The sequence below is a fragment of the Myotis myotis genome, unplaced genomic scaffold (assembly GCF_014108235.1).
Source record: "Myotis myotis isolate mMyoMyo1 unplaced genomic scaffold, mMyoMyo1.p scaffold_m19_p_24, whole genome shotgun sequence".
Taxonomy (NCBI): domain Eukaryota; kingdom Metazoa; phylum Chordata; class Mammalia; order Chiroptera; family Vespertilionidae; genus Myotis; species Myotis myotis.
This window is the reverse complement of record NW_023416329.1, coordinates 3,456,044-3,482,985: the sequence shown is the minus strand read 5'-3', so window position 1 is coordinate 3,482,985 and position 26,942 is coordinate 3,456,044. Positions and strand designations below refer to the sequence as shown.

At 40.6% G+C, this 26,942-nt stretch overlaps 1 protein-coding gene across 3 annotated transcripts in view; it reads left to right on the top strand.

The window, feature by feature from the left end:
• The window catches only part of PTPN20 (protein tyrosine phosphatase non-receptor type 20), a 183,727-nt gene extending 161,324 nt beyond the window's left edge, over positions 1-22,403 (top strand). For all 3 annotated transcript variants that reach the window (XM_036356047.1, XM_036356049.1, XM_036356048.1), the window contains 4 exons: positions 8,576-8,910; positions 12,819-13,034; positions 19,738-19,800; positions 20,612-22,403. In XM_036356047.1, coding sequence (XP_036211940.1) covers positions 8,576-8,910; positions 12,819-13,034; positions 19,738-19,800; positions 20,612-20,704 — 707 coding nt within the window. In that variant the 3' untranslated portion in view covers positions 20,705-22,403. The remainder of the gene's footprint in view (positions 1-8,575; positions 8,911-12,818; positions 13,035-19,737; positions 19,801-20,611) is intronic.
• Positions 22,404-26,942: the final 4,539 nt, after the last annotated feature.

Sequence of the window (26,942 nt, the reverse complement as noted above, 5' to 3'; positions counted from 1 at the left end):
TCCTTCCTTCTGCTTACAGTGGGCTTTTTTTGTTGCTCCCTTTCTAATTCTTCGAGTTGTAGAGTTAGGTCATTTATTCTCATTGTTTCTTGTTTCTTGCAGTAGGCTTGTAGAGCTATGAACTTCCCTCTCAAGACTGCTTTTTCTGTGTCCCATAGGTTTTGGATTGTTGTGTTTTCATTGTCATTTGTTGCCATGATGTTTTTTATTTCTTCTTTGATCTCACTGGTGACCCAGTCGTTGTTTAATAGCATGCTATTTAGTCTCCATGTGTTTGATTTTTTTGGATTGTTTTTGTTGTAGTTGATTTCCAGTTTTATGCCTTTGTGGTCTGAGAAGATACTTGATATGATTTCAATTTTCTTGAATTTGAAGAGACTTTGTCTGTGACCCAATATATGGTCTATCTTTGAAGATGACAAATGTGCACCTGAGGAGAATGTATATTCTGTGGCTTTGGGGTGAAATGTTCTGAAGATGTCAATTAATTCCATCTGATCTAGTGAGTCATTTAGGATTGATGTTTCTTTGCTGAGTTTCTGTTTAGAGGATTTGTCCAGTGGAGATAATGGGGTGTTAAGGTCCCCTACTATGATTGTATTGCTGTCAATCTCTCCCTTGATCTTCTCCAGAAGATTTCTTACGTATTTGGGTGCTCCTATATTGGGTGCATATATATTTACCAGAGTTATTTCTTCTTGGTGGACTGCTCCCTTTAGTATTATGAAGTGGCCTTCTTGGTCTCTTTTTATTTCCTTCACTTTGAGATCTAATTTGTCAGATATAAGTATTGCTACCCCGGCTTTTTTTTCGCTTCCATTGGCCTGAAAAATCTTTTTCCATCCCTTCACCATCAGTCTGTGTGCGTCTTTTTTTCTGAGGTGGGTTTCCTGTAGACAGCAGATATATGGGTCATGTTTTCTTATCCACTCATTTACCCTATGCCTTTTGACTGGGGAATTTAATCCATTTACATTTAAAGTTATTATTGATAGAAACTTATTAGTCGCCATTTTTGTTCTTTACCGCTGCGTTCCTTCTTTGTTTCCTGTTTTTTTCTATTTACAGCAGACCCTTTAGCATTTCTTGCATTGCTGGTTTGGTTGTAATAAACTCCCGTAGACCATTTTTGTCTGTGAAGCTCCTGATTTGACCCTCAATTTTGATTGATAGCCTCGCTGGGTATAGTATTCTTGGATTCAGACCCTTCCTTTGCATGACTTTGTATATTTCATTCCATTCCCTTCTTGCCTTATGTGTTTCTGTTGAGAAATCGGCCGCTAGTCTGATGGGGGATCCTTTGTAGGTAACTTTCTGTCTCTCTCTGGCTGCTTTTAAGATTCTTGCTTTGTCGTTGGTGTTTGCCAATTTAATTATTATGTGCCTTGGTGTAGGTCTTTTCGGGTTCATTTTGTTTGGGACTCTGTGAGCTTCTTGGATTTGTGTGAGTTTTTTCCTCCCTATATCAGGGAAATTTTCTGTTACTATTTTTTCAAACAGGTTTTCTATTCCTTGCTCAGTTTCCTCTCCTTCTGGCACCCCTATTATTTGGATGTTGTTTCGTTTAGCATTGTCCCAGAGTTCTCTTAGGCTCTCCTCCTGCTTTTTAATTTTTTTTTCTAGAAGCTGTTCTGTTTGGGTATTTTTTTCTACCTTGTCTTCTAGCTCGCTGATGCGGTCCTCTGCTTCTTCTAGTCTACTGTTGATGCTTTCTATTGAGTTCTTTATGGCAGTGATGTCGTTTTTCATTTCTTCTTGGTTTCTCTTCATTTCCTCTTGGTTCTTCTTCATTTTCTCTTGGTTCCTACACATATTGTTGAATTGGTCTTCCATTCTTTTCATCCACCTTATGGCCATTACTCTGAATTCTTTCTCTGACAGGTTGCTTGCCTCCATTGCCTCCATTTCGTTTACTTCCTTTTCTGATGATGCCTGTTTTTCTTTCATATTTGGGTTGGTTCTTTGTTTCACCATGATTTCTCTTCTCAAGGTGTTTGGTTATGTAGTTCTCTCTCTGCTGCGCTGATTCAAAGGCACAAAATACAACACAACAAGGCACAACGTACAAGGCACCGAACTAAATGCATTCACGATATTAATAACCCCAAATAAAGGTGACCCCCCGAGCGAAGAGAATTAGGGGATAAAGAAGAAAAAAGAGAAAAAGATTAAAGAGAAAAATAATAATAAAAAAAAAGGAGTGCCGAAATGAGATTGGGAAAAGGGAGAAAAAAAACAAAACCAAAAATACAAAAAAAAAAAAGTAAGAGAATGAAATAGAGGTGGGGAAGAGGCTATTTGTATGGGGAGAGCGAGGGATTGGAAATTAGATATATAAGTAGGGTGAAATTTAGACAGTGGGTAGAAAGAAGGAATAGGTAAAATCCAAAGCAGGAATAGGGTAAGAGAAACAGGACAACAAAAGGGGAAAAGTGAGGAAGAGAGTTTTGGCTTAAGGGTAAATGTGAGCTAGAGAGAAATGATGCTAAAGGAACGATGAAAATAGTGTGTATAACACTAATCCCAAAATAAAATAAAGAAAAATAAAAAAAATAATAAAAAATAAAATGACACTTGAAAAAATGGTAAAAGGATAGCAATAATACTGGTTAAAAAAAATGTAGTAATTAAAAAGGTTAAATCAAGTGATGAAAAAAAATAAAAAATAAAATAGGTTCTTAATGAAGTGGTGAAAAAAGAATTAAAAAAAATATATATAAAAATATTCGGAAGTGAAGGTGCTTCAGATCTTCCACTCTTCTTTTTGGCACGCCTCAGTCCTGCCAGGCATTCAGGGGAGTGTTGAACTTCCCTGCGATACACTGTCCCTCCGTGCAGTAAACCACAGACCTGATTTTAAGGCAGCTTGTATTTGTTTACCAGACTGCCTTTATTTGTGATCGCAGAAGAGACAGTTCGTGGCTCTGCCTCTGGGTGGCAGTGTGTCTGGATTGACCTCCGAGGCTATAAGTCCTCTCTATCAGTAGGGTTTTGTTTTTTTGTTTTTTTCCTCTATGGTATTTGGAACTGATTCGGGAAAGACCACTGCCCAGAGCTGGTTCCTTGCTACTGCCCGCTGTTTCCCAGGCTCCCCAAAAAGTACTTTCCCCTACAGGCTCTGCGAATGACCCCAACTGGGGAATCCCATGCACTGGGTTTAATAATCAAATGCACGGATCTAAGGGGAACTGTAACAAGAGCCTGATAGTTGTGCGAATTCGCAAGCCTCCACCTTCCAGGTCTGCGCAGTCTCCGCACGCCCCTGGCACCAAGCAGCCAGCAGATTGGCAAAGTCCAAGGCTGCTCCTTTACATCCAGTCCAGCTATGGGCTCATTTTTCGCGTTCCCTTCTGCCAGAAGCCCTGTGGGGCCCCTTCCCCACTCGCGGGTCACGCTGGTCCCAACGGCTGCAGACTCTGTGGGGCGCAGATTCTGCCCCGCGCGCGCGAGCTCGGTCCTCCCTCCAACCCGAACTGCAAACCGCACCTTTAGTGGATGTCCAACCTTTCCGTGAGAAGAAGCAGTGCTTGTCTGAGTTCAGGCAGTCACGCTGCTTGCGATCCCTTGTTTCCAGGTTAGTAGCTGGTCTCTGGATGCCGGCAACAACCACCCAAGATGGCGCAGTCTCCGCTGCTTAGCTGGCGCACCACGAGAGGCTTCAGCCGCAGTCTCCAACCGTCCTTTTTTTCCTGGGGGTTCTCGGTCTTTCCTAGCTGCAGACAGTCTCTCAGCTGAAAATCCTCTGCCTATTCGGGCTGCATGTTACCCGTTTCAGCTGCTCACCCTTATCTGCTCCAGGACAAGGCACAGGACACGTCCGTTTATACCGCCGCCATTTTCCCCCCCCTGTCAGTCCATTTTCATTTAGGGTGTAATGATATATGAAGACTTGCTAGAACCATTTTTTATTTTTTTCTTATTGCTCTCTGTCTCCATTGTTTCTTTGCCTTGTGTTTCTGTCTGCCTTTTTTAGTTTTGTTAGTTCATTTATAATTTTTTCTCTTTTATGTTTTTGGTTAATCCTCACCTGAGGATATTTTTCCATTGATTTTTTTTTTTTTTTTTTGAGAGAGAAAATGGAAGGAAGGTGGAGAGGGAGAGAGGAAAAAAAACATTGATGTGAGAGAAACACATTGGCTGGTTGCCTCCTGCAAGTGCCCCAACTGGGTCTGGGGATCAAGCCTGCAACCAAGGTACTTGCCCTTGACAAGAATCAAACCCAAGACCCTTCAGTCCACAGGCTGACACTACTGAGAAAAACTGAAAAACTGGCTAGGGCTGGGTTTTTTTTTTTTTTATATTATCTGTCTCACCTACAGATTTTTTGTTTTGTGGTTACCATTAACTTATGTGAAAAATTCTTCATACTTACACTAGTCCTTTTTCTTCTGATTGTATCTCATCTTTATTCACTTATCAAGTTCAGTCTTTTTTTTTCCTTCCCTTTTCTATTTTTGTTGTCATAAAGTATGGCTTTTTATGCCGTGCATTTGTTTAGAAATTTCAGAAGTTATACTTTTTTTAAAAAAAATTATTATCCCTCTTTAACCTTCATGCTATCGTTAAGTATTTAATACTCTATTCTGAAAAATTTTGCATTTTCCTGCTTCTGTCAGCAGAAAGTTTTGTATACTTTTGTCTTTTTCTTTCAAGCAAAGAGCTCCTATCAATATTTCTTGTAATGCAGGTATTGTGGCAATAAAAATCCCTCAGCTCTTATTTTATGGGGAAATTTTTATTTCTCCTTCATATCAAAAGGATAACTTTGCTGGATATATTATTTTTGGATGGTGATTTTCCTCTTTCAATAGTTTGAATATTTAATTCCACTCTCTCCTGGATTGTAAATTTTTTTTCTGTAATGGGGTTTCCTTTGTAGGTTACAGTCTCCCTCTCACCCCCTGGCTGCTTTGAAATTTTTTTCTTTATCATTAACTTTTGATATTTTTTATATGATGTGTCTTGAAAAAAGTCTTTTGTATTGAGAAAAATAGGTTTTCTGTTAGCTTTTTGGATTCAAGAATCCATCTCTTCCCTTTGGTTTGGGAAGTTCTTATTGACTATTTGTTTGTATGACTATTTAACTCTGTTCCCTACTCCCTCTCTTCTGGTATACCCTTATGCTTATGTTGCTCTTTGTAATGGAGTAAGATTGTTCTCATAGGTAGAGTTCCTTTATTATTTTATAAACCCTTAGTTCACTTTCTTTATCCGCCTGGGTCATATCCAAGTTCCTACTTTTAAAAAGTTACTGCTTAGTTTACTATTAAATAGAATGCTAGAATCATATTGGGAGGACTCAGTTATTTTAGGAATGAATCGAGACAATAAGGGATGAAATCCTGCCCAGAGAGGACAAATGAAACTTGTGTAAGATTTGAAAGTACTAGTACTATTTACAGTATTTCTCATGTTGTCTTCCTACGGGATAAAACAGAGCATCTCTCAAAAGTCCTTCATGTTTCTGTTCCACTGGTTCTTGAAAAGTCTGTCCTGGAGCTGGAAACAGTTCCTACTTGATCTTGCAAATGCAGGAGGACCCAGCACATCTAATTCTAGAAAGAAGAGCCGTGATTGATCTTTGAATTCACTAATTCTCTTTTCCACCTGGGTTGCTGTTTCAAATGTTCTTCAATATGTTCCTCATCTTATTTATTGAGTTTTCAGCTCCAGAATTTTTGTTTGGTTCCTTCTATACTTACAATCTCTTTGGTAAAATACTGCATTTGTTCATTAGTTTTCTTCCTGAGTTCAATGAACTTTTCTCTAAGTTCTGTTTTTATCTCATCGAGCATCTTCATAACTGCAATCTTAAACTTTGTCATTTTAGTCACAGTTTTCTAGGAGTTTGAGTTTGGTTTCTTGAGACTTTTCTTTCTGTGCTTCCGTGTTACCTTGCTTGTTCATGTTATTTGATGGATTGTTTCTCTGCGTGGACAATCGAGGTAGTGGCCCATTTTCTTCATTAGATATTCTTTTGCTGTCAGTAATTCAGCAGGTTAATATATAGGGTACTTTGTTTTGTTTTCCAGTAGATAGTGTTAGCACATATTTTGTTTTCTCTTACCTGCACTATTTGAGCCTCACTTCTAAGGTAAATGCTGTGTATCCAGTGGGAAAGTAGGTGTTCCTTGTGTCACCAGTTCACCTTAGTTATAGGGCACTACCACCATGATGGGAGTTTGTGGTAGGAGGTGGAAAAGGGGTTTATGAGCTCTCACTAATGGTGCTGGCCAGGCTGTGTTTTTGAAGGCATCTTTTCTGCCTCTATTGAGCTCTGCCAAGATGAGTAGGGTGGAGGTGGGGGTGGGGGTGCGGGGTGAGTTCATTATTTTACAGCCTCATTGAACTATTTAAGGCATCTCAGTTTTCTCTATCTGGCTCTGCTAGGGTGGTAAGGTTGAACTCCTGCAGGTCCACCCTCCTGCCAGCAGTCGCCATGGGCACAATGCCCTGTCCAGGTCTTCTCAGCTTTCTTTATTGGGCTCTGTCAGGATGGGTTAGGCAATATAAGCATGTGTGGCTCCACCCCTCTTCCAGTAGTGGCTATCATAGTTGCTCTTGTTTGAAGCTTCCCAGCCATCTCTGCAAGGGGTCTGCTGTAACGGGGAGAGAGAAAAGGTGATGCCTTTTCTTGGGAGACCACTGCTTCTGTCTCTCTTACACTCCAGGCTCTAGTGTGAGTCCTGCATCCAGTCCTCCACTATTGCCCTCACTGGAGCCTCAGTGCGTGCTGGGCTGCATCTGCAGCAACCTCCCCTTCCTTCCCTGTCCACCCCTCCTGCTCATTCAAATCTTCCCACCTTCAGATGTTCTGACAGGTGGCTTTCAGGTCAGGTAGCTTTGTGTGTTGAGCAGGGGGTCCTTTGTTGAGTTATAATTGTCTAACTTGTAATTTTAAGAAGAGAATAAAGGAGTCTTCTCACTCCACCATGATGCTGACATCACCCTCGGAGTTATTGTGGTTTTTATCTAAAAGCAGCTTTTATTATTCTTATCTCACTTCTGAAAATTAAAAAAATGCTTTTTTATCATAAAGTAGTACATATTTTCTATAAAAATCCTATATAATAAAAGGGTAATATGCAAAAAGACCAAATGGCAGAACTGAACAACCAATCAAAGTGTGATATGCTAATGATATGCTAAGGTGCTCAACTGCTTCTATGATGTGCACTGACCACCAGGGGGCAGACAGTCAACTGGTTGACCAGTCGCTATGATGTGCACTGATCACCAGGAGGCAGATGCTCTGACTGGTAGGTTAGCTTACTGCTGGGCTCCGGCTGATTGGGACTGAGCAAGATGGGCCAGATATGCCCTGGAGCCCTCCCGAGGCCCCTCCCCGGGAGATTGTGCACCGGTGGGGTCCCTCAACCTGGCCTGCACCCTCTCACAATCTGGGACCTTTTGGGGGATGTCGGAGAGCCAGTTGTTTGTCTTGTTGGTGTTGACTTGTATAAGTTCTTTATATATAAACAAATCGGAGTTTTTAAGTCATTCTTCTCTTTTAGAAAGGAGGACATTTGCTCTGATTTCTCAGAACAGTCTCCTTTGTGAAGTACTGTATATTTTTATATACCTAGTGATTATTTTTCCAATTTATTCATATTTAGAAGGGATGGTTTATGCTTACTGTGTTGGAATTTGAGAAGGATTCTGTTGGAAATTGTGTAAGCCCCTTGCCAATTATTTTGTCATAGTATATTTGTTAAATAAGCAGTCCCCATGACCTGGGGTCATAGGAACAGACTGCTGGTGTGATGGCTCCTGGCTGGGCGGGCAGGCTCCTCCTTTGTTGAGGGTTTCATTCTCTTCTCGAGGAGCCATGGGAGACCCAGAGCTCCAGGTGTCACTGTAACTCCACTCCTGGGCTGGTGGAGTTTGTTAGTGAGTCAAGTCACTGCTTTTCCCTCTCATATTTGTAATACTTCATGTCAGATGAGTTCCATGTTGCTTGGAACAAATCCCCTTCATAGCATCCGTTTCCCATAATTCCTCTGCTTTGATTAGAAATTGCCGCTTCACCAATGAAACCGAGGATCGACATTCAGATGGCTGGCTGCATGTTTGTGGCATTGATAGAAATCTGTTATGCTAGTGTTTGTATTTGATCAACTACCTCAGTTCTCAGTTGTTATTGCCGAATTTTCCCCTGGCTCTGCTGTTTTGGGCTTCCAGGTTCCCCAGATTTCTGGAAATGCTCTCCACTTGCTCCCTCCGAGGGCTCCTCCTTGGCTGTGTTCAGTTGCAGACTAGTAGGTCCCTCTTTTGACCTAATCCTACCTGTGCCCGCGTAACAGAAATCCCTCAGTATCTGGATACTGGTGGCATCCTTCTCTGTTTAGTAGAAAATGATTTAAAATTAAAAAACTTCCCTAATTGTATATTTCTTAGGTCATGCCAGTAAGTTTTGGGGAGGGAAGAATTTAAATATATGGACTCAAATGTATGCCATCTTCTCTTTTGGTCCAAGAGATCAATGAATTTATCTGCATTAAGTGCTTTCAGGAAGTCTGAGTGTATTGTGTCTTCTGCTTTTCCTTATCTACCAGATGTTTCTGTTTTGTAATAGATGATTCAACACGTGTTCCTCTTGGAGAAAACAAGGACTACATTAATGCTAGTTATATTAGGATAACCAATTCTGGAGAAGAGTATTTCTATATTGCTACCCAAGGGCCACTGCCAACTACCACAGATGACTTTTGGCAAATGATTTTGGAAAATAACTCTAATGTTATTGTCATGATAACCAGAGAGATAGAAGCTGGAGTTCCCAAATGCCATCGCTACTGGCCCATTTCTACGAAGAAGCCTTTGGAGCTGAAACACTGTCGCGTCTTCCTGGAGGACTACCAGATACTTCCGTATTTCACCATTCGAATATTTCAAGTTGTGAGGAAGTCTGTAAGTTTTTAAAAATCAGTATCAGATACATATTTCATTATATAAGTATGCATGTCAGGATGAGAAGTTAGGCATAGGGTAGCGTATAGACCAGGATACTTTTTAAATAACTTAGTTTTACTTCTCTCTGGCATTAGAAACTAAGACCTCACCACTTCCACTTGTGCTTAATCAAACTCTGGCTGGCGAGAGGAAGGGATGGAAGGGGGGAATGGAGTGAGAGAGTGAGTATTGGAAGTTGCCTAATCCTGGGATGTACTTGGGCTGCTTCTGCCAAGTGTGACAGATGTGTATTGAGTCTTTAAGGTATGTTAGTTATGTGAAGGCATGTTAGGAATGTGTCAGGCACCCTTACAGAGTGGTGGAGAGTTTGGTGTGCTCAGTGGTAATGTTGCGATCCATGTGGAGGGTTTGGGAGCTTTGGAGGGAAGTACTTAGCATTACTTGTGGTTTTGGGAAGGTTTGTTGGAGGCAGTGGCATCTGAATTGAGAATTACCCAAATGAGAAAGATGGAAAGAGGGCGTAGATTATCAAGATATAAAATGGAACACGGTATATATAAAGAAATATAAGTAGTTAAATGTTTCTGGAACATAAAATTGCAGTGCCAGGAAGTAATGAGAGATGAGATGAGGTTATAGAAAGTAAGCAGGGGCAAACCAGAACATGAAATTTCTTGGATTTTAGTGAAGGAGCCAAACTTTATTATGAAGATAATTGAGAGACATTGAAGAATTTTAGTAAGAAAGTGCCATTGTCATCTAGGGAAGTTGGCATTGAGATGGAAAGCAGAGACTTTGGTGTTTTTTAGATAAAATTGGCAGACTTATATGTGACTTATGACTTTTGACTTATAAGTGACAGAAAGAGTGGTCAAAAGTATGCTATGTAATATGGTAGCCACATGTGGCTATTTAAGTTTAAGTTATTTAAACTTACATAAAATAACAAATTTATTTTTCACCTGCAGCAGTCCCATGTTACCAGAGGCTACCATATTGGACAGCACAGATATAGAACATCTGCGTCATAGAAAGTTTTGTTGGGAAGTGTTGTCTGGAGTAATTCACAGATTTCTTGCTCTGATAGACTCAGAAAATAGAAAAGCAGTGATTTATAGGAGGAAGTGATGAGTTAACTTCTCTAAGTGGATTTGATTAGCAAGTACTGATACGTGTGTTCCACAGGAATGAATGGGATGGGAGTTAAACAGGAAGCTTGAAAAAACGGGATGATATTTGGAGTCATCACCAAAGAAGTTGACTTGATTAGAGCACAATGACTAGGAAAAGGGTTTCTGGAGGTGCTGAGGTTGGAACCTATACATTTTTAATTGCAATAAAATAGGCAACTATGTGATTATTTTCTCCCCGATAGCCAGACTATGGGATTTCTGTTCACTGGTTATGGGACTGGCCCAGGGTAATCTGGCAAGATTCAAATGATAAAGGGAGTTGACAGTTTGTAAGAGAATGATTCTGATAATTAGTCATGAAGTCTTAATTTAAGGAGATGAATGGAATCGGGCCAGTCAACTAGGAGTACGTGGAGGACACAAGGGACAGGAGAGTGCATTTGGTTGCATTGAAGTGACGCACAAATGAGGTGCTAGCATATAGGCTTCTGGTCAGACAGTGGCGGTGGATTTTAAGAACTGGAAGCTTTTTGATCCCTGACATTGCAGGTGGTGCTCCTCACTGTGAGGACCAGGAGGAAGGAGTCTCTCCTCTGCAAGAGAGAAGTAAAGGTGCTGTGATTCAGAATGTTGGTGGCCCTGTGGGGACCCTGACTGTGCCCTGGATGGTGTCAGAACCTGTGGTAGGGAGAAGGTCAGGATGTTCTGTGAATGTAGCAGATGAAGCAGGAGGTCTAGCTAGTGGGTTATAACAATGAAGAGATGAAGCTAGGAGGTATGAAGCTCAAAAGGAAGAGAGTTTTGTTTTTTTCAAGGAGAAGGAATAGTGAATTGGAAACGGGAGTCGGCAGCAAGCAGTATGTAACCTAGTCTCTGTGCTCTGTGATACCTAGGGCCTCGATCAGAGCGCCAGAGACAGTGACGTGCCTGTGGGAGGCAAGGCAAGGCAAGGAAATGGAAGAAACATTTAGGGAGGTGACTAGGGTTTCTAAGATATTATTGTGGGATGGTGGCCCTGAGTGCAAAGGGAGAAGTTGAGAGAGAAAGGAGTAGGGAAGGATGGGAGAGACAGATTTGCGAATGAGGAGGGTATGAGCCCAGAGTGAGGAGCAGGATGTCAGGAATAACAACGGCTGACATGGATGCAGAACTTGCTGGCTGTGTGCTGGGCACCATGCTTGTTCTGTATACCTGGGGACTCGCCTGATCCCTCATTCCCTTGATACCTGTTGATTCCATCCTGTTAACCAAGTAGCATGTCAGGGGCTGGGGATATAAAGAGACACAGTCTCAAGTCTTAGAGTACTTGCAGGCTAGCATGGGAGGAAGACACCAGCCCTAACCGGTTTGGCTCAGTGGATAGAGCGTTGGCCTATGGACTGAAGGGTCCCGGGTTCGATTCCAGTCAAGGGCATGTTGCGGGCACATCCCCAGTGGGTGATGTGCAGGAGGCAGCTGATCGATGTTTCTCACTCATCGATGTTTCCACTTCTCTATTCCTCTCCCTTCCTCTCTGTAGAAAATCAATAAAATATATTTTTTAAAAGAGATACCAGCCACATCAGTTCCAAATGGGGTGTGATGCCTGCCGCGGCAGGAGAGGGCAGCATGCTTGGAGAATGTAGGCCAGGCAGGAGGCACAGATGCATGGTCTGTCTGCATGGATTCAAGTTCTGGGATCCACTTACGGAGTTTTGGCAAGGGAGGCCAGGACGGTGGCCTTTGGGCTGAGGTCCACAAGCCTCAGACCCATGTGGTTCTGTTTGGAGAACCTGCATCAGCGGCCTGTCTTCATGGCACTGGGTCAGTCAGGAAAACAACTCTCCATGGTCAACAGCAGCAGGAGAGATTTAGTCCTTGAAATATGTGATAGGGTGAGAGTTACCCTAAAACTCATGCCTTCGCAGGATTTTCAAGGATTGTTTTCATCACTGACTTTTAGGTGCTGATGATTCAAACTTGAGCTTTCTATTTGGAACTTAGGAAAACTGGTGCACTAGGGCAGCAGGAGAGGAGTGAGAACCCACCCTGAGTGTTCCCCATGGGTCCCCAGTGAAATTAAATGAGGGCGCACCCTGGAAGAGGGTGATCCCTTTGGAAGGGATGATTGGAAAACTCAAAGTGCTTAATCTGTCAGTCTTGAGGAGTTTCATGACCCCACATCCAGGGGCTCAGCACAGGTCATCAACCACCCTGTCCTCATTGGCAGAGGGCATTGGTGCTCCCGGTCAAGCAACTTGATAGCACATATCTGTTTTAATTAAACTTAATGATATTTAAGCTAAGAAAGAGTGCTATTCTATATTATTCATAACATGTTGGGCCATCTTTGAATTCCTGTTTTTTTCTGCAGCCTCATGGTGCAGAAGAAAGATAGTAGACTTGGATTCAGGAGGCCTACTTGGTAGTCTCAGCTCTGGACCTGTGAGCCTTCTGACCTATTTTGCATCTCTCAGTCACGCTAATCCTGACTTCTTTATCTCTAAAATGAGGGCAAATAGTGCCACCTCCAAACACTGATGTGAGGATTAAAAGCGATAATGCACAGTACCTGGAACAGAACAAGTGCCCAATTCATGTTTCCTGTTGGTATTCATGTTTATTATTGTAGTACCTATAGCCATTATTATTATTATAATTATTATTTCTGGTATATTAGAAATTAAAATGATATCTTTAATATAAGAGGTTGACATATCTGTCTTCTCTATCTCTCCCCTTCTTCTCTCTCCCTCTCCTACACCCTTTCCCTCTCTTTCCCTTTCTCAACAGACAAGAACTAGGCACTTTATAAAACAGTTGCAGTTCACCAACTGGCCAGACCACGGCACTCCTGCGCCACCAGAGTGTTTCATACAGTATGTCCGCTATGTGAGGAGCAGCCACCTGACAGGACCCATCGTGGTTCACTGCAGCGCAGGCGTGGGCCGGACCGGGGTGTTCATCTGTATGGATGTGGTGTTCTGCGCCATTGAAAAGAACTTTGCAGTAAGTGTGGGAATTAAGTAGATAAACCCATATCAGTAAAACTCTACTTTCAACAGTCTTCCAACAGCTGTTGTTTAGTTAGTTATTAAGAGCAACTTAGTTACTAGGAGCAACTTAGTAAAGAGACATGAGCTTTGGGAACCTGCTCCTTAACTGCTGCAGGTTCCTGGAGGTGGTGAGGACTGAAGTACATAATGAAACGAATGGCCTCGAACATAGTACCTACACACTGAGTGTGAGTTCGTCTTCCTTCCTCTGCCTTCCACCCCCAGGGGCCTCTTCCCGGCCTTGTTGGAGAAGATTGGTGGCATGTGCCTGTTTTGAATGTACAGAACGACATGCATGTAGGACATTGAAAACAACGCAGACTTCAGAGCGATTGAGAGGCTCGGAGTGTGACTGCCAGTTTTGCCACATACTGTAGACTTTTGGCGACTTTGTGCAAATTGTTCATCCTCTCTGCAACCCAGTTTGCTCATATATAAAATATGGATAACAATATTGTTGGATTTGAGTTATTCATTAGCAATTCTTTACTTTCCTCTTAATTTAGACATGTGGTGATTATACTATTGCCTTTATTATTGGTTACGCTGATGGGGGAATGTGACTTTAGATCTGTGGCCAAACAGGCTACTTGCTGAGCGTTCTGTGCTGCAGCAGTGAGGGTGGGCGTGCGTGCACTGAGCAGGCGGGGCTCTGACCACAGTCAAGCCCAGGAGTGTGACCCTGTGGCTTAGTCCAGGCAGACAGGCTGTGGGCGTGCCTGGCAGACAGCGCTGCAGTCAGGCTGTTGTCGGAACAGGCCTCAGACTCTCCTCCTCAGACTCTGGGCAGTTGTACTCGACAGTGACAGCAGATGCCGCTTGGGCCCTGGACCTCAGGGTGCATGATGTGGGAGGACAGGAAAATGGCCTCTCCGGTCACTCCTGAAGGAGGGGCAAGCAATTTTCCATCTTTTCAGAATCTTGAGCCCCGTATCTCCTAGCATTTCACTGTTTCCGATTGAGTTCCTATTGAGGCTGCCCCTTCCCTGAACTAGTCCCTGTGGGAGATGCTGGTTAGTGTAGGCCAGTCAGGGCTGCTCCAGGCCTTAACGGTTGAGAAGAGGAGAGGAATGATTTTCCAGAGTAAACTTAGGGCTTTATCACATAGAAAGAATATAAACTGGCTGGACCCCAAAAAGACAAATGTTCTAAAAAATGCTAAGTGTGTCTGATGTTACCTTTTGTCCTGTTAGCAGAAAATGCATTAGTATAATTTTTCTTTTATATATTTTTCATCATAATTTCTTAAGTAGTTTGTTTATATTTACCTTTATTTTATATCCCTTGTAGAAAATGTAAAACTGTAAATATTCTATTTCATAACCCTAAGGAGCACTGTCTTTTTCCCACATTGTACCTTCTTTAGATCCTAAATGTGTTTTATAATGTCATCTGTTTAATTGACAGTGTGTATAAATGATGCATTTTACAATCATGAATGCCTTAGATTTGATGAAATATAGTGGTTCAAAAATAAGAAATACACTATTTTTTCCTTATTGGTTTTCCATAAAGCCTTGAGCTGTCACATATTCGTACTGATGCCCCTCTCTACTCTTCAGAAATGCTTTCCACCAGAGCTCTGGGAGGTGTAGCCTTGGACCAGCATCAGTCTGTGGATGTTTGATATCTGCAGAAATTTCTTTATAGGATTGAGAGGAAGCTTTTAGAAGCACTCAGGGCAGTTTGGTGCATTGCTATATGGTCTAGAACCGTGGTTGACAAACTGTGGTTCGTGAGCCACATGCGGCTCTTTGGCCCCTTGAGTGTGGCTCTTTCTAAGCCTTAGGAGTACCCTAATTAAGTTAATAACAATGTACCTACCTATATAGTTTAAGTTTAAAAAATTTGGCTCTCAGAAGAAATTTCAATCGTTGTACTGTTGATATTTGGCTCTGTTGACTAATGAGTTTGCCGACCACTGGGAAGGATGAGCAGCGTGCTGGTCGCGTTAGCAGCTGCAGACCATGTGCGTGCTGGGAATTCGCATGGGGAGGCTTACATGTTGCAAGCTGCATACAGCCACATGTGGCTGGACAAGTGTGACCTCTGACATTTAGGATTAACGTACTATAATGTTAAAGGATATGAACATCTGAGAATATGTAACCATCTATTTCTTTTCATTAATTGTTATTTGTAGAGCAATTTTCATAGTTAATCAAGCCTGCTTACAATCCCTGAAACTCTGGAGACACTTAGGTTGCTCTGAGTTCAGACATTCTGCACACAGCTTTCCCTCGCACACCTGCAGCAGTAGCAGCCGCTCACGGGCAGTCACCAGCTATCACATAGAAAAGTGAGTAGTCCAAATTTTTACTGCATCACTAAGCACACAGTTTAGATCATCCAGCAGGTGTTTTTTTTTTTTTAATTTTATTTTTTTTATTGAAACTGTCTTGATGAAGCAGTGTGCTGATTTGCCTTCTGGCATAAATTCCTTAATCTGTGTCACTACCTTCGACTATTTTATGGTCATTGCAGCTCTACTACCAGAACATAATCCTTCACAAAACTTACACTCTGAGCAACAGTTGTTGACGATGTTGTACGTTGCATTTTTATACAGTGTAGAGCTGTATAATTGTGTTTGTCAGCAATCAAACTGAGAAAAGAGACTTCTTCTTTCATGTCTCATCATGTTCAAATCACACATATACTGAAAGAATTACTGTGTAAGCAATATCTATGTGTTTATTAAGTTACAGTGGTAAATAATTTGCTACTTCTGTTTCATGAATTAGTACCACTTCCATCATTAATCAGTCCCTGATCTTGTTAAGCTGTGGTGTCATTAGAAAATGGTACTTTAACTTTTCTGCCACATACAGTGGTAGGCAAAAGTAGGTTAATACTAATAAATAATAATACGGTGATTAATAAATAATAACACACATGTGGTTTTAGCAATTCACAATGAATAATGGCTGTAAAACTCCTTAAAGTATGTAAGGAATTATAATTCCAGGTAAAATTACTATGAGCTTTTTTGGCCTTTGTTTCTCTGCATCACTTCCCTGATCCTCATGTGGTCAGTCACTGAAGCTCCATTCAGAAAGCTGTGCTTTCCCTGACAGCCCAGTCCAGAAGCTTGTTCTGCCATCAGTAAACTTAGGTTAAATAAATACAAATTCATTTTCACAATTAATCTAACCTTAAATTATAAATTTTAAAAACCCCACAGGATTTCATGCTGTTGGTGCCAAGTGTAAGTACTCATCAGCCTAGGTCCCAAAGAAGTTTTTTTCTGCTGTGTTCTCAAAGTTCTATAGTTTTATGTTTTACATTTAAGTCCATAATCTATTTGGGGTTAATTTTTTGTATAAGGTGGAGGTTTAGATCGAGGTTGACTTTCTTTCTTTCTTTTTATTGTTGCCCTATAGATGTTCAATTATTCTAGCACTAGAGGCCTGGTGCATGAAATTTGTGCATGGGTGGAGTCCCTGGGCGTGGCTGGCAATCAGGGCTGATTGGAGAATGGCTGATTGAGGCCTGCAGGCCGGGGTGGGGGGAGGAGGAGGGAGGGACTGCGGGAGGTTGGCCAGGTGACCAGGGGGGAGGGACTGCGGGAGGTTGGCTAGCTGCAGGAGGTTGGCTGTGGGAGCACACTGACCACCAGGGGGAAGTTCCTGCATTGAGTGTCTGTCCCCTGGTGGTCAGTGCGCAGCATAGCAACTGGTCAACTGGTCATTCCAGTCGTTTCGGTTGTTTGGTTGTAATGGATATATATATATATATATACTAATAAAAGAGAAACATGGTAATTGGTGTACGACCGCTACCCTTTTCATTGGCTAACCAGCAAGATATGCAAATTAACTGTCAGCCAAGATGGCAGCCGGCAGCCAGGCAGCTTGAAACTAACATGAGGCTTGCTTGCCTCAGTGACGGAGGAGGATCGTTGGAGGAAACCAACGTTCCCCGCCTGCGGCTGCAGGCCTCTGAGCCGGCAGTTTAAGAAACATTATAACAAATACCGCCGGACTTCAGCAAGCAGATTCGCAACATTGTATGCAAAGGCCAGAAACCTACTTTCAGCAGCAGAGGCCTAAGAGCTGGAGCCAAGCCTCAAGCTAAAGCTAGCCCAGAAAAAAAAAAAAGGAAAAAAGGAGCGTTTGGGAGTTCAGTCACCCCCAGCCCTCAGCCCCTCACCCAGACTGGCCAGGCACCCCAGTGGGGACCCCTACCCTGAAGGGTGTGTGACCAGCTGCAAACAGCCATCATCCCCTCGCCCAGGCTGGCCAGGCACCCCAGTAGGGACCCCCACCCTGATCCAGGACACCCTTCAGGGCAAACCAGCCAGCCCCACCCATGCACCAGGCCTCTACCTTATATAGTAAAAGGGTAATATGCCTCCCAGCACCGGGATCAGCGGAGCCGCGAGGCCTCCTAGCACCGGGATCAGCATGACAGGGGGCAGCGTCCAAACACCCTGATCGGCCTTGCTCTGTGTGTGACAGGGTGCGGCACCCCAACCCCCCTGCCCCCCTCAGGCCCTGCTCTGTGTGTGATGGGGTAGAGCCATAACCTCCCCATCGGCCCTGCCCTGAGTGTGAGAGTGGCGGCGCCCCAACCCCCTGATCGGCCCTGCTCTGTGGGTGATAGAGGGCGGCGCCCCAACCCACTGATCCGCCCTGCTCTGTGTGTGACAGGGGACGGTGCCCCAACTCCCCTATCGGACCTACTCTGTGAGTGACAGGGGGGAGCTCCTCAACCCCCTGATGGGCCCTGCTCTGTGCATGACAGGGTATGGAGCCCCAACCCCCCGGATTGGCCCTGCTCTGTGCGTGACAGGGGGTCGCGCCACAACCTCCCCATCGACCCTGCCTTGAGTGTGACGGGGTGGTGCCCCAACCCCCCAATTGGCCCTTCTCTGAGCCCGACCAGGGGCTACACCTAGGGATTGGGCCTGCCCTCTGCCACCCGGGAGCAGGCCTAAGCCAGCAGGTCGTTATCTCCCGAGGGGTCCCAGACTGCTAGAGGGCACAGGCCGAGCTGAGGGACCCCCCCTTCCCCCCAAGTGCACAAATTTTTGTGCACCGGGCCTCTAGTGTATATGTATATAAAAAACAGTATACCGATTCTGGAAAATAATGCTATAGTTTCTTTAAAACTTTAAACTAAACTTAACCACATAACCCCAACAATAGCACTCTTGGTTAATTATCCCAGGGAAATGAAAACTCATATTCACACAAAAAGCTGTACACAAATGTTCACTGCAGATTTATTCATAACAGCCCCAAACTGGAAACAACCTGGATGTCCTTCAGCAAGTTGATGGTTAAAAACCTGGTACATTTCCAGACCCTAGAATACTATTTAGCAACAAGAAGGAAAGATCTGTTAATATGAAAAACAATTTTGATGAATCAACTAAGATGCATGAAAAAAGTCCTTTTCAAAAGGTTAGATATTTCATTATTCCATTCATATAATCCTTTTGAAGCAAACTACAGAGATGGAGAACAGATTCCCTGGTTGCCAAGGGTGAGGGGTTGTGGTAGATGGTAGTTATAACAGATAGCATAAGGAAATCTGGTGGTGTAATGGTCAGGGCTCTTGATTGTGGTTGCAGTTACATGAATTTTTATATGTGATAATGTTGCACAGAACCAAAAATACACAAACACACACTCACAAATGATCGCATATAAAACTGGCAAAATCTGAATAAGCTTTGTGGGTTGTACCAATGTCAGTTTTCTGCTTCTGATGTTATACTGCCACTATCTTGGATGTTATAATTTGGGGAAACTGGGTGAAGGATACACAGGATTTCTTGATACGTATTTTTGGCAACCTACTTTGCATATATAATTATTTCAATATAAAAATTTTAAGGCTAAATTAGATTTAAAATTATTATAAAAATGACATGTTATAAAGGTAAAGGAATGCTTATATTCTCTGATTTTTACATACTTTTGGGTTATGGTTGAGAAATCTTAAAATTTTCAGGTGTCAACATGGTCTTACAGCACATGGCTGGTCCTCAGCTTGCACCAAATGTGACTTCAGGAAAATTGAGCAGCGCCTTAGCTGGTCTGTGCACTGTTCCGCTGATGACACCTCTTAGCCTGTGCCAGTGGCAGACTGCCCTAAGAGTTTTTAAAACGTACTGCTCATTTCTGGACTGATCGCATTGTGGCCCAGCAACAGCCCTTTGCAGGCTGCCCCAGGCAGCGACTACTCTGGGCAGAGCAGCTCTCCATGCACACGTGTAGAATCTGGCGTCGGGCCGGCTGTTGCTCAGGGTCTCCGTTTGAGTCAAGAGGACTTTCTTTATGAGAAACAGCTGTGCTATTCTTGTGGCCAGAACAAGTCTTCTATGCATCAGACTTTACTAGAGTTATAGTGCCGCTTTAAGGTCTCTCTTTGGAGAACAGAAAGTATACACGGGAAAATTTGTTGTTATTTCTTTTGGAGAGCATTTCTTGTTATTTGATTGCTTCCTGCTTTTTCCTGGATACAAGTGTTGCTTATCCATTAGACTAGGTTAAAATAGTGCAATTTCTTATGACTGAAAATGAGACCTTTCTGGTTAAATCTTGGCATCTTTTTTACTAGAAAGCAGTTTGAGTACTCATTTGGCAATTGTGGGTTTATGTTTCGCTCTATATGGATAACGTAGAATTACTGTCATCCTGTTGCAGTTCAACATCAAAGATATCGTGGCCCAAATGAGAGCACAACGTTATGGCATGGTTCAAACAAAGGTAAGCTCTCATGTCATAATTCTAATTGGAAGAATAATGAATATAGAGATTCACTGTATAGATTATTACAATTTATAGAGCTCTTTTCACCTACATGAGCTCACTGAGTTCTCACTTTTGAGGTAGACATTACTGATGCAGACCTTCAAGTTCAGAACAATGCAGTCTTTTCCATGAAGTAACTTCATTCTGATAGCGAACGGAAGAGCTGAGAATGAGGCCAAGTCTCCCCGTGTCCACACGCAAGCTTCGTTAGAGAAACATGTCTCCATGAATTTGCATAAATTTATGGATAGCAATTCTGGGATATTTACTTGCCATTAAAATATTAATCTCATTAGTCATGATAGTCATAAAACTATCATTTCATTCACAGGTTAATTATTAGTCATTTTGGGGGGTTAAGAGAATATGGATAATGAAAATAGGTACCCCCGAATCTTCAGGCTGACCTGTTTTTAGGCCAACATTGAGTAATATGGAGCATTTTATTTGAACTATTGTTGTCTGAGAGACTGGAGGCTATATCTAAAAAAAGTTTAAAATGTGATTCATCCAAGGAAAACATAAGCAGAATGAGTTTGAGAGTTAGTTTCCCCTCTATTCAGTTAAGCCCTTAGTTCTAGACCAAGAACTATATTGTGATCATTTATGTTTCTGATATTTTAAAAAATATATTTATGTATAGAAGTTCTTAGTTAAATGTGTGCTCTTTAGGAACTTTTTCTGTGGCTGAAAATTACAAATGTGTTCTCTGAAAGTGGATATTGGTATTCAGTTACTTAACGGTCTGTTGTTTATATGTCTACAGGAGCAGTATTGGTTTTGTTATAAAATTGTGCTTGAAGTTCTTCGGAAGCTTGCGACTTTGGATTTAGAAAGACTGAAGTTGCATCACACTTGACATACCAGGTGGCCTGGAGCTTCCTCAGACAGAGCATGACAGGTTGTGCTGAAGGAAGGGCTCTGCTGTGTGCACAGTGTGCTCTCTTGGTGTATCATTTGATTTCCTTTCTGACAACTCCTGAAGGCAGCATTCTTTGGTTTGGGGTGAATAGTGTCTACCCACTGATTTTACTTAGATAATATCAAAATACCCTCCCACATTTTCCAATGAAATAAAAGTTTCTTAAAACAACTGCAGCCTATTTGGTTGAAGGGATTACAGAGCCCAATAAAGGACTTAAACTATATTCATTACGATTTTATCTGGAAAGATAGCTAAAGGGAGCTGAGGATTTCCCAGACCTTAGGAAGCCCTGATTCTGGGAGGACCTAGAACCAGTAAACTGACTAATTACAGGCATTTTCAAGACAGATATTTATCCATGGTTATTAGCTAGAATCTATACTATTAGCTGGCATTTGAATAACTCAGTTCACTGAAGATTCCTATTAGGATGGTTTAATGTGTTATGCAAATTGGACTCCATTTTTCTGTACCTCCAAGTCCCATGGAGCCCCAGGGAGCTCAGAGGACCAGCTGCCCTTCTAGAACCACTAGACAAAGACCTGTTGGTGTGGGGAGCTTTTTGTGGGTGGGCAGACTTCCTTCCTCCACCACATGAGCACACTGAGGAACAGTCCAAAACTAAAATAGCTGTTTATAGAGAAGGTCCAAGAGGAAACTTTTGCCTGGCTTGAGTTCTTTCCTATCCCACCCTAACACTTAACATATTACTCAGTCTGCTTTGTTGAAAGCAAATATTACATTCTACTTGGTTTTTAGTTTTTGCCCTTTAGCTAACTAATAGACTTTGATATAAGCATTATTATGTAATTTTGAATCTCTTATGCCAGATGTATTTTTCAAACTAAGATCTAGGAGAGTTATTTTTTCTTCAGAGTTCTATTAAATCATTTATTTTTATTCCCCCCCCCCCCCACCTCTGCTGTAACATTTAGAAACTGGCTTTGGGAACCAAATTTTGGAAAACCAAATTCATAAAATGAAAACTTCCATATTCTGTTTTTGAAAAGATTGTGGCCATTATTACATTCATCTTATTATAGGACTTTGCCTCATACAATTACAGTGATAATTTTATCAAAGAATTTTAGTGACCAGTTAGATTTTATCTTAAGCTATAAAGCACTTGAATATACATCTTTGTAAAGTGTAATTCAGTAAAGATCAGAATATTCTATGTATTATATTAAGAAAATTTCTAATATTAAGCTGTAGATCTTGAATTTTTAAGAGGCTTATATTGTTCCCTTGGCTGAATGAATACTTGAATTGGATGAATTAAAATGATCATTCTCATTTTAAAAATAATTAATTATATGCCAGAAATCTATTTTCTACTAAGTCAAATAGATGATTCTACCTATTTACATTGTTCATATAAATAGTCTATGCTAAACATTAATTTTGATGATTGGCCTTTAATATTTCTATTCCTAATCTATCTCTCTGTTTTTATAAAATAATAGACAACAATATTCCTGAGGATTTCATGCTATCTAAATGGAAATATTTACTATGTATTGTCTCTTGCATTTTTATTACTTGTGCCTTATAATATTCTTGTAAAGAAAAACTCAATTTTTGACTTTTTTTAAAAAATATATTTTATTGATTTCTTACAGAGAGGAAGGGAGAGAGATAGAGAGTTAGAAACATCGATCAGCTGCCTCCTGCACACCTCCTGGGGATGTGCCCGCAACCCAGGTACATGCCCTTGACCGGAATCGAACCTGGGACCTTTCAGTCTGCAGGCCGACGCTCTATCCACTGAGCCAAACCGGTTTTGGCGACTTGTTTTTCTTTAATGTGTGCCTTATATTTTTATAGCTGGACTAATTTTTCATTTGTCAGGGAAGTTAAATAAGTAAATATGAGAAGACGGATTGTATTTGTTTTGATTTTATTTTTGGGAAGTGAATTTCAAATTGAAAACTTTTGACTAATTGAAATACTAAGTTTCATAAAACAACAAATCAATTTTTGCCTATGATATGAATATGAAACTCTCATTGACATCTTTGTGAGTATATGAATGCTTATTTGGGAAAAATTAAAAAATATTTAAATATAATCATATATGCATTTATTACCTTTCAACTTTAAATACATATTTAAAAAGTTTTATGTGCTTGATGGACTTACGTGTTAGACCAAATCTTCTCAGATATAAACATTGTAGGCTTTTTTTTCATATAAGTCTTAGTAATTTATTTTTCTTTTTCCCACCATGTATTATTTATTCATTCTGGTTTTCTCTTTTCTCCTTCCATTCTTTCTTCCTTTCTCCCTCTGCACCTTCCTTCCTTTTAAAAAATCTTTATTGTTGAGATTATTGCAGATGTCTCTGGCCTCTCCTCCCCATTGCCTCCCTCCGCCAGGATCCTACCCCACCTCAGGCCTTCACCACCCTATTGTCTATTTCCCTGGGTTATGCACATAAGTTATTTACTTAATCTCTTTCCACCTTCCTTAACCCTTGCTTTCTGAGTTTCTTCAGTCTGTTCCATGATTCATGCCTCTGATTCTATTTTATTCATTAGTTTATTTTTTCATTAGAAGAATCCTTGTTCATTTATTTTGGTTTTTAGACTCAATTGTTGATAGATATGTATTGTCATTTTATTGTTCATATTATTTATCTTTTCCTTCTTCTTAAAGAAGATCCTTTAACATTTCTTGTAATGCTGGTTTACTGGTGATACACACCTTAGCTTTTTCTTGTCTGGGAAGCTCTTTATCTGAACTTCAATTCTAAATGATAGCTTTGCTGGGTAGAGTAATCTTTATTGTAGATCCTTGCTTTTCATCACTTTGAATATTTCTTGTCACTCTTTTCTGGCCTGCAAAGTTTCTTTTGAGAAATTAGCTGACAGTAGTTACCTACCTCTGTTGTAAGTAACTAACTGCTTTTCTCTTCCTGCTTTTAAAATTTTCTCTTGGTCTTTAACCCTTAGCATTTTAATTACGATGTGTCTTGGATGAGCTCCTTTGGGGCCATCTTGTTTGGGACTCTCTGTGCTTTGTGGATTTGTATGTCTAAAATTTAGGGGAAGTTTTCTGTCATTATTTTTTCAAATAGGTTTTCAATTTCTTCCTCCTGTTCACAACCCTGAAGGAAACAGGAACCTGAGTGTCACAAACACAAAGCCCAAGATTCTACTGAGCCTGAAGGAGCCCTAGATGGGCATGCAGCAGGCTGGCCACAATTTTAGCCTGGTGAGACCCCGGGCAGAGGACCCAGCCAGCCGTGCCTGGATCCTGACTCAGGAAACTGTGAGATGAGACATTTCTATTGTTTTAATCCACTAACCTTGTGGCATTTTGTTACATTGCACTTAAGTATAAAAGACCAATTACCAACTACCAAAAACACTTAAATTTTTTTTTATTGGATTATATCATTCTTACCCATTTTTAAATAATTATATTAATGAGGTAGATATAATCATTTGCATATTATAATTTATCCCTTTTAACTCTTTTACATGTATATATTTATTAAAAAAACATTATATAAATCTATATATATATATTTTTATATATAAATATAAATATAAAATACCATTATGTCAGTAATTCTCTAAGCATTGATATCTCAAACATGTTTTCTAGTAGATTCCCTTGGAAGGCTTCTTGGAAATAGTTTTCTCTGACCTCTTGCATGTTGAAATTCATCTGCACCCTCTGTACATCATGATACGTTTTACTAGATATTAAATACTTGAATCATATTTTCTTTCCTTGAAAATCTTGAATATATTACTCCTATTTTCTGTCATAAAGTGTTATTGTAAAAAAGCATGATAATAACCTGATTTTATTTTCTTCACACTCTTTGTATAGATGCCAAAGGATATTTTTCTTTTCAAACTTCACTAATTTTACTAAAAATAAATTCTTGGTATTGCCTTTGCGGGTAGTTCAGTTGATTGGAATATCATTCTCAGGAATATTGAGAAAGAAGAGCAAAGTTGTAGATAACATGCTACTGATAACAGACTATATTACAAGCCTATGGGAATCAAAACAGTACTGGCATAAGAACAGGCACATAGAACAATGGAACAGAGCAAAGACCCCACAAATCAAACCACATCATTATGGTCAATTAATATTTGACAAAGGAGCCAAGACATATGAAGTAAAGACAGTCTCTTCAATATATGATGTCGGGGAAATTGGACCGGTACATGCAAAAAAATGAAACTAGATCACCAACTTACATCACACATAATAATAAACTCAAAATGGATAAAAGACTTAAATGTTAAGTTGCAAAAACATAAAAATCCTAGAAAAAACAGGCAGTAAAATATCAGACATCTCGCATAGCAGTATTTTTTGCCAGTATATTTCCTAGGCCAAGGAAACAAAAAATAAACAAATGGGACTATGTCAAACTAAAAAGCTCTGCACAGCAAAAGAAACCATCAACAAAATGAAAAGAAATCCACCATATAGGAGAACATATTTGCCAATGATACATCTAAAAAGGGGCAAATTTCCAAGATATATAAAGAACTTATACAACTCAACAAAAGGTAGACAGTCCAATAAAAAGTAGGCAAAGGACCTGAATAGAAACATTTGGTTGGCCAATAGATATATGAAAAAATTGCTCACGTCACTAATCAATCAGAGAGATGCAAATTAAAACTACAATGAGGTATCACCCCACACCTGCCAGAAGGCTACCACCAATAAATCAACAAACAAGTGCTAGTGAGGATGTGGAGAAAGCGGTACCCTTGTACACTTTTAGTGGAAATGCTGACTGTTGCAGCCACTGTGGAAAACAGTAAGGAAAACCTCAAAAAATTAAAAATGGAACTGCCTTTTGATCCAGTGATCCCATTTCTGGGAATATATCCAAAACACCAATCAGAGAGAATATATGCACCCCTATGTTCATTGCAGCATTATTTACAAGAGCCAAGATATAGAAACAGCTCAAGTAGCCATCACTAGACACAGTGGAATACTATGCAGCAGTAAAAAAGATGATCTCTTACCCTTTGCAACAGCATGGATGGAGAGTATTAAGCTAAGTGAAATAAACCAGTCAGAGAAAGACAAATACCATATGATCTCACTTTTATGTAGAATCTAATGAACATAATAAACTGATGAACAAAATAGATCCAGAGGCATGCATACATGGAACAAACTAACAGCTGTCAGAGGGGAGGTGGGCATGGGGACTGGATGAAAAAAGGTGAAGGGATTAGCCAAGAAACTTATATACATAACATATACACAGACTACATGTGTGATGGACAGGGGGAAGAGGGTGGCAAGGGCTGGATGGAGATGGGGAAATTGAGGGGAGGAAATGGGGACATCTGTAATAGTGTCTACAATAAAAATACAGTTAAAATTTTTTATTAAAATATTGATATAAAATACATTATAACACTGGCATATTGGTCAAGAGGGATATAAATGTTTTTAAAATATTCTAAGGTCCTTGAATTACTTAAGAAAAGGGTAAATTTATCAATATTAGGTTTTAATAACCTTAAAATGCTTCTTATAATTTCTATTATAGCTGTTCAAAGAACAGTAAAAGAGTGTATAATTTCCACAAAGAGAAGGTAACACATGGGCAGGACAGTAAAGAAAAAGAAACATAAGGAAAGGTACAAATTAAAAGCACATAAAAAGAAAATTGAAGCCCCAAAATATCAGTAATTACAATACATTGTAAGTGGATCAGGTGCTCAAGGTAAATGAAGAATATCAAGAAATCTAAAACAAAAATACAAGAAGGTTGAATATGAAAGAGTCTAAAAATGGATTCCAAAGCTAGCCTAAAGAAAGCTGGTGTGGTATATTACTTTTAGACAAAATGGAATTCAGGCTAAAAGCATCATTAGAGAAGTCCCCTGGAAATATATGACCAGTCTAAATTTGTGTCCACCCAATAAGACTTTAAAATATTTAAGGCATATATACAAATAAAAGAAGCATATAAATAACAATTGAAAAATGTAAAGAAACAAGTACAAAGTAATAGTTGGGGATTTTAACCTATCTCTTTTAGTTATTAACAGAAAGCTCTGACAAAAATCTGTGAGCACAGGGAGAGACAGCCATCCACAAGCCAAGGAGAGAGGCCTCAGAAACCAACCCTGCCGACACCTTGATCTTTGACTTTTGGCTCCAGATATGT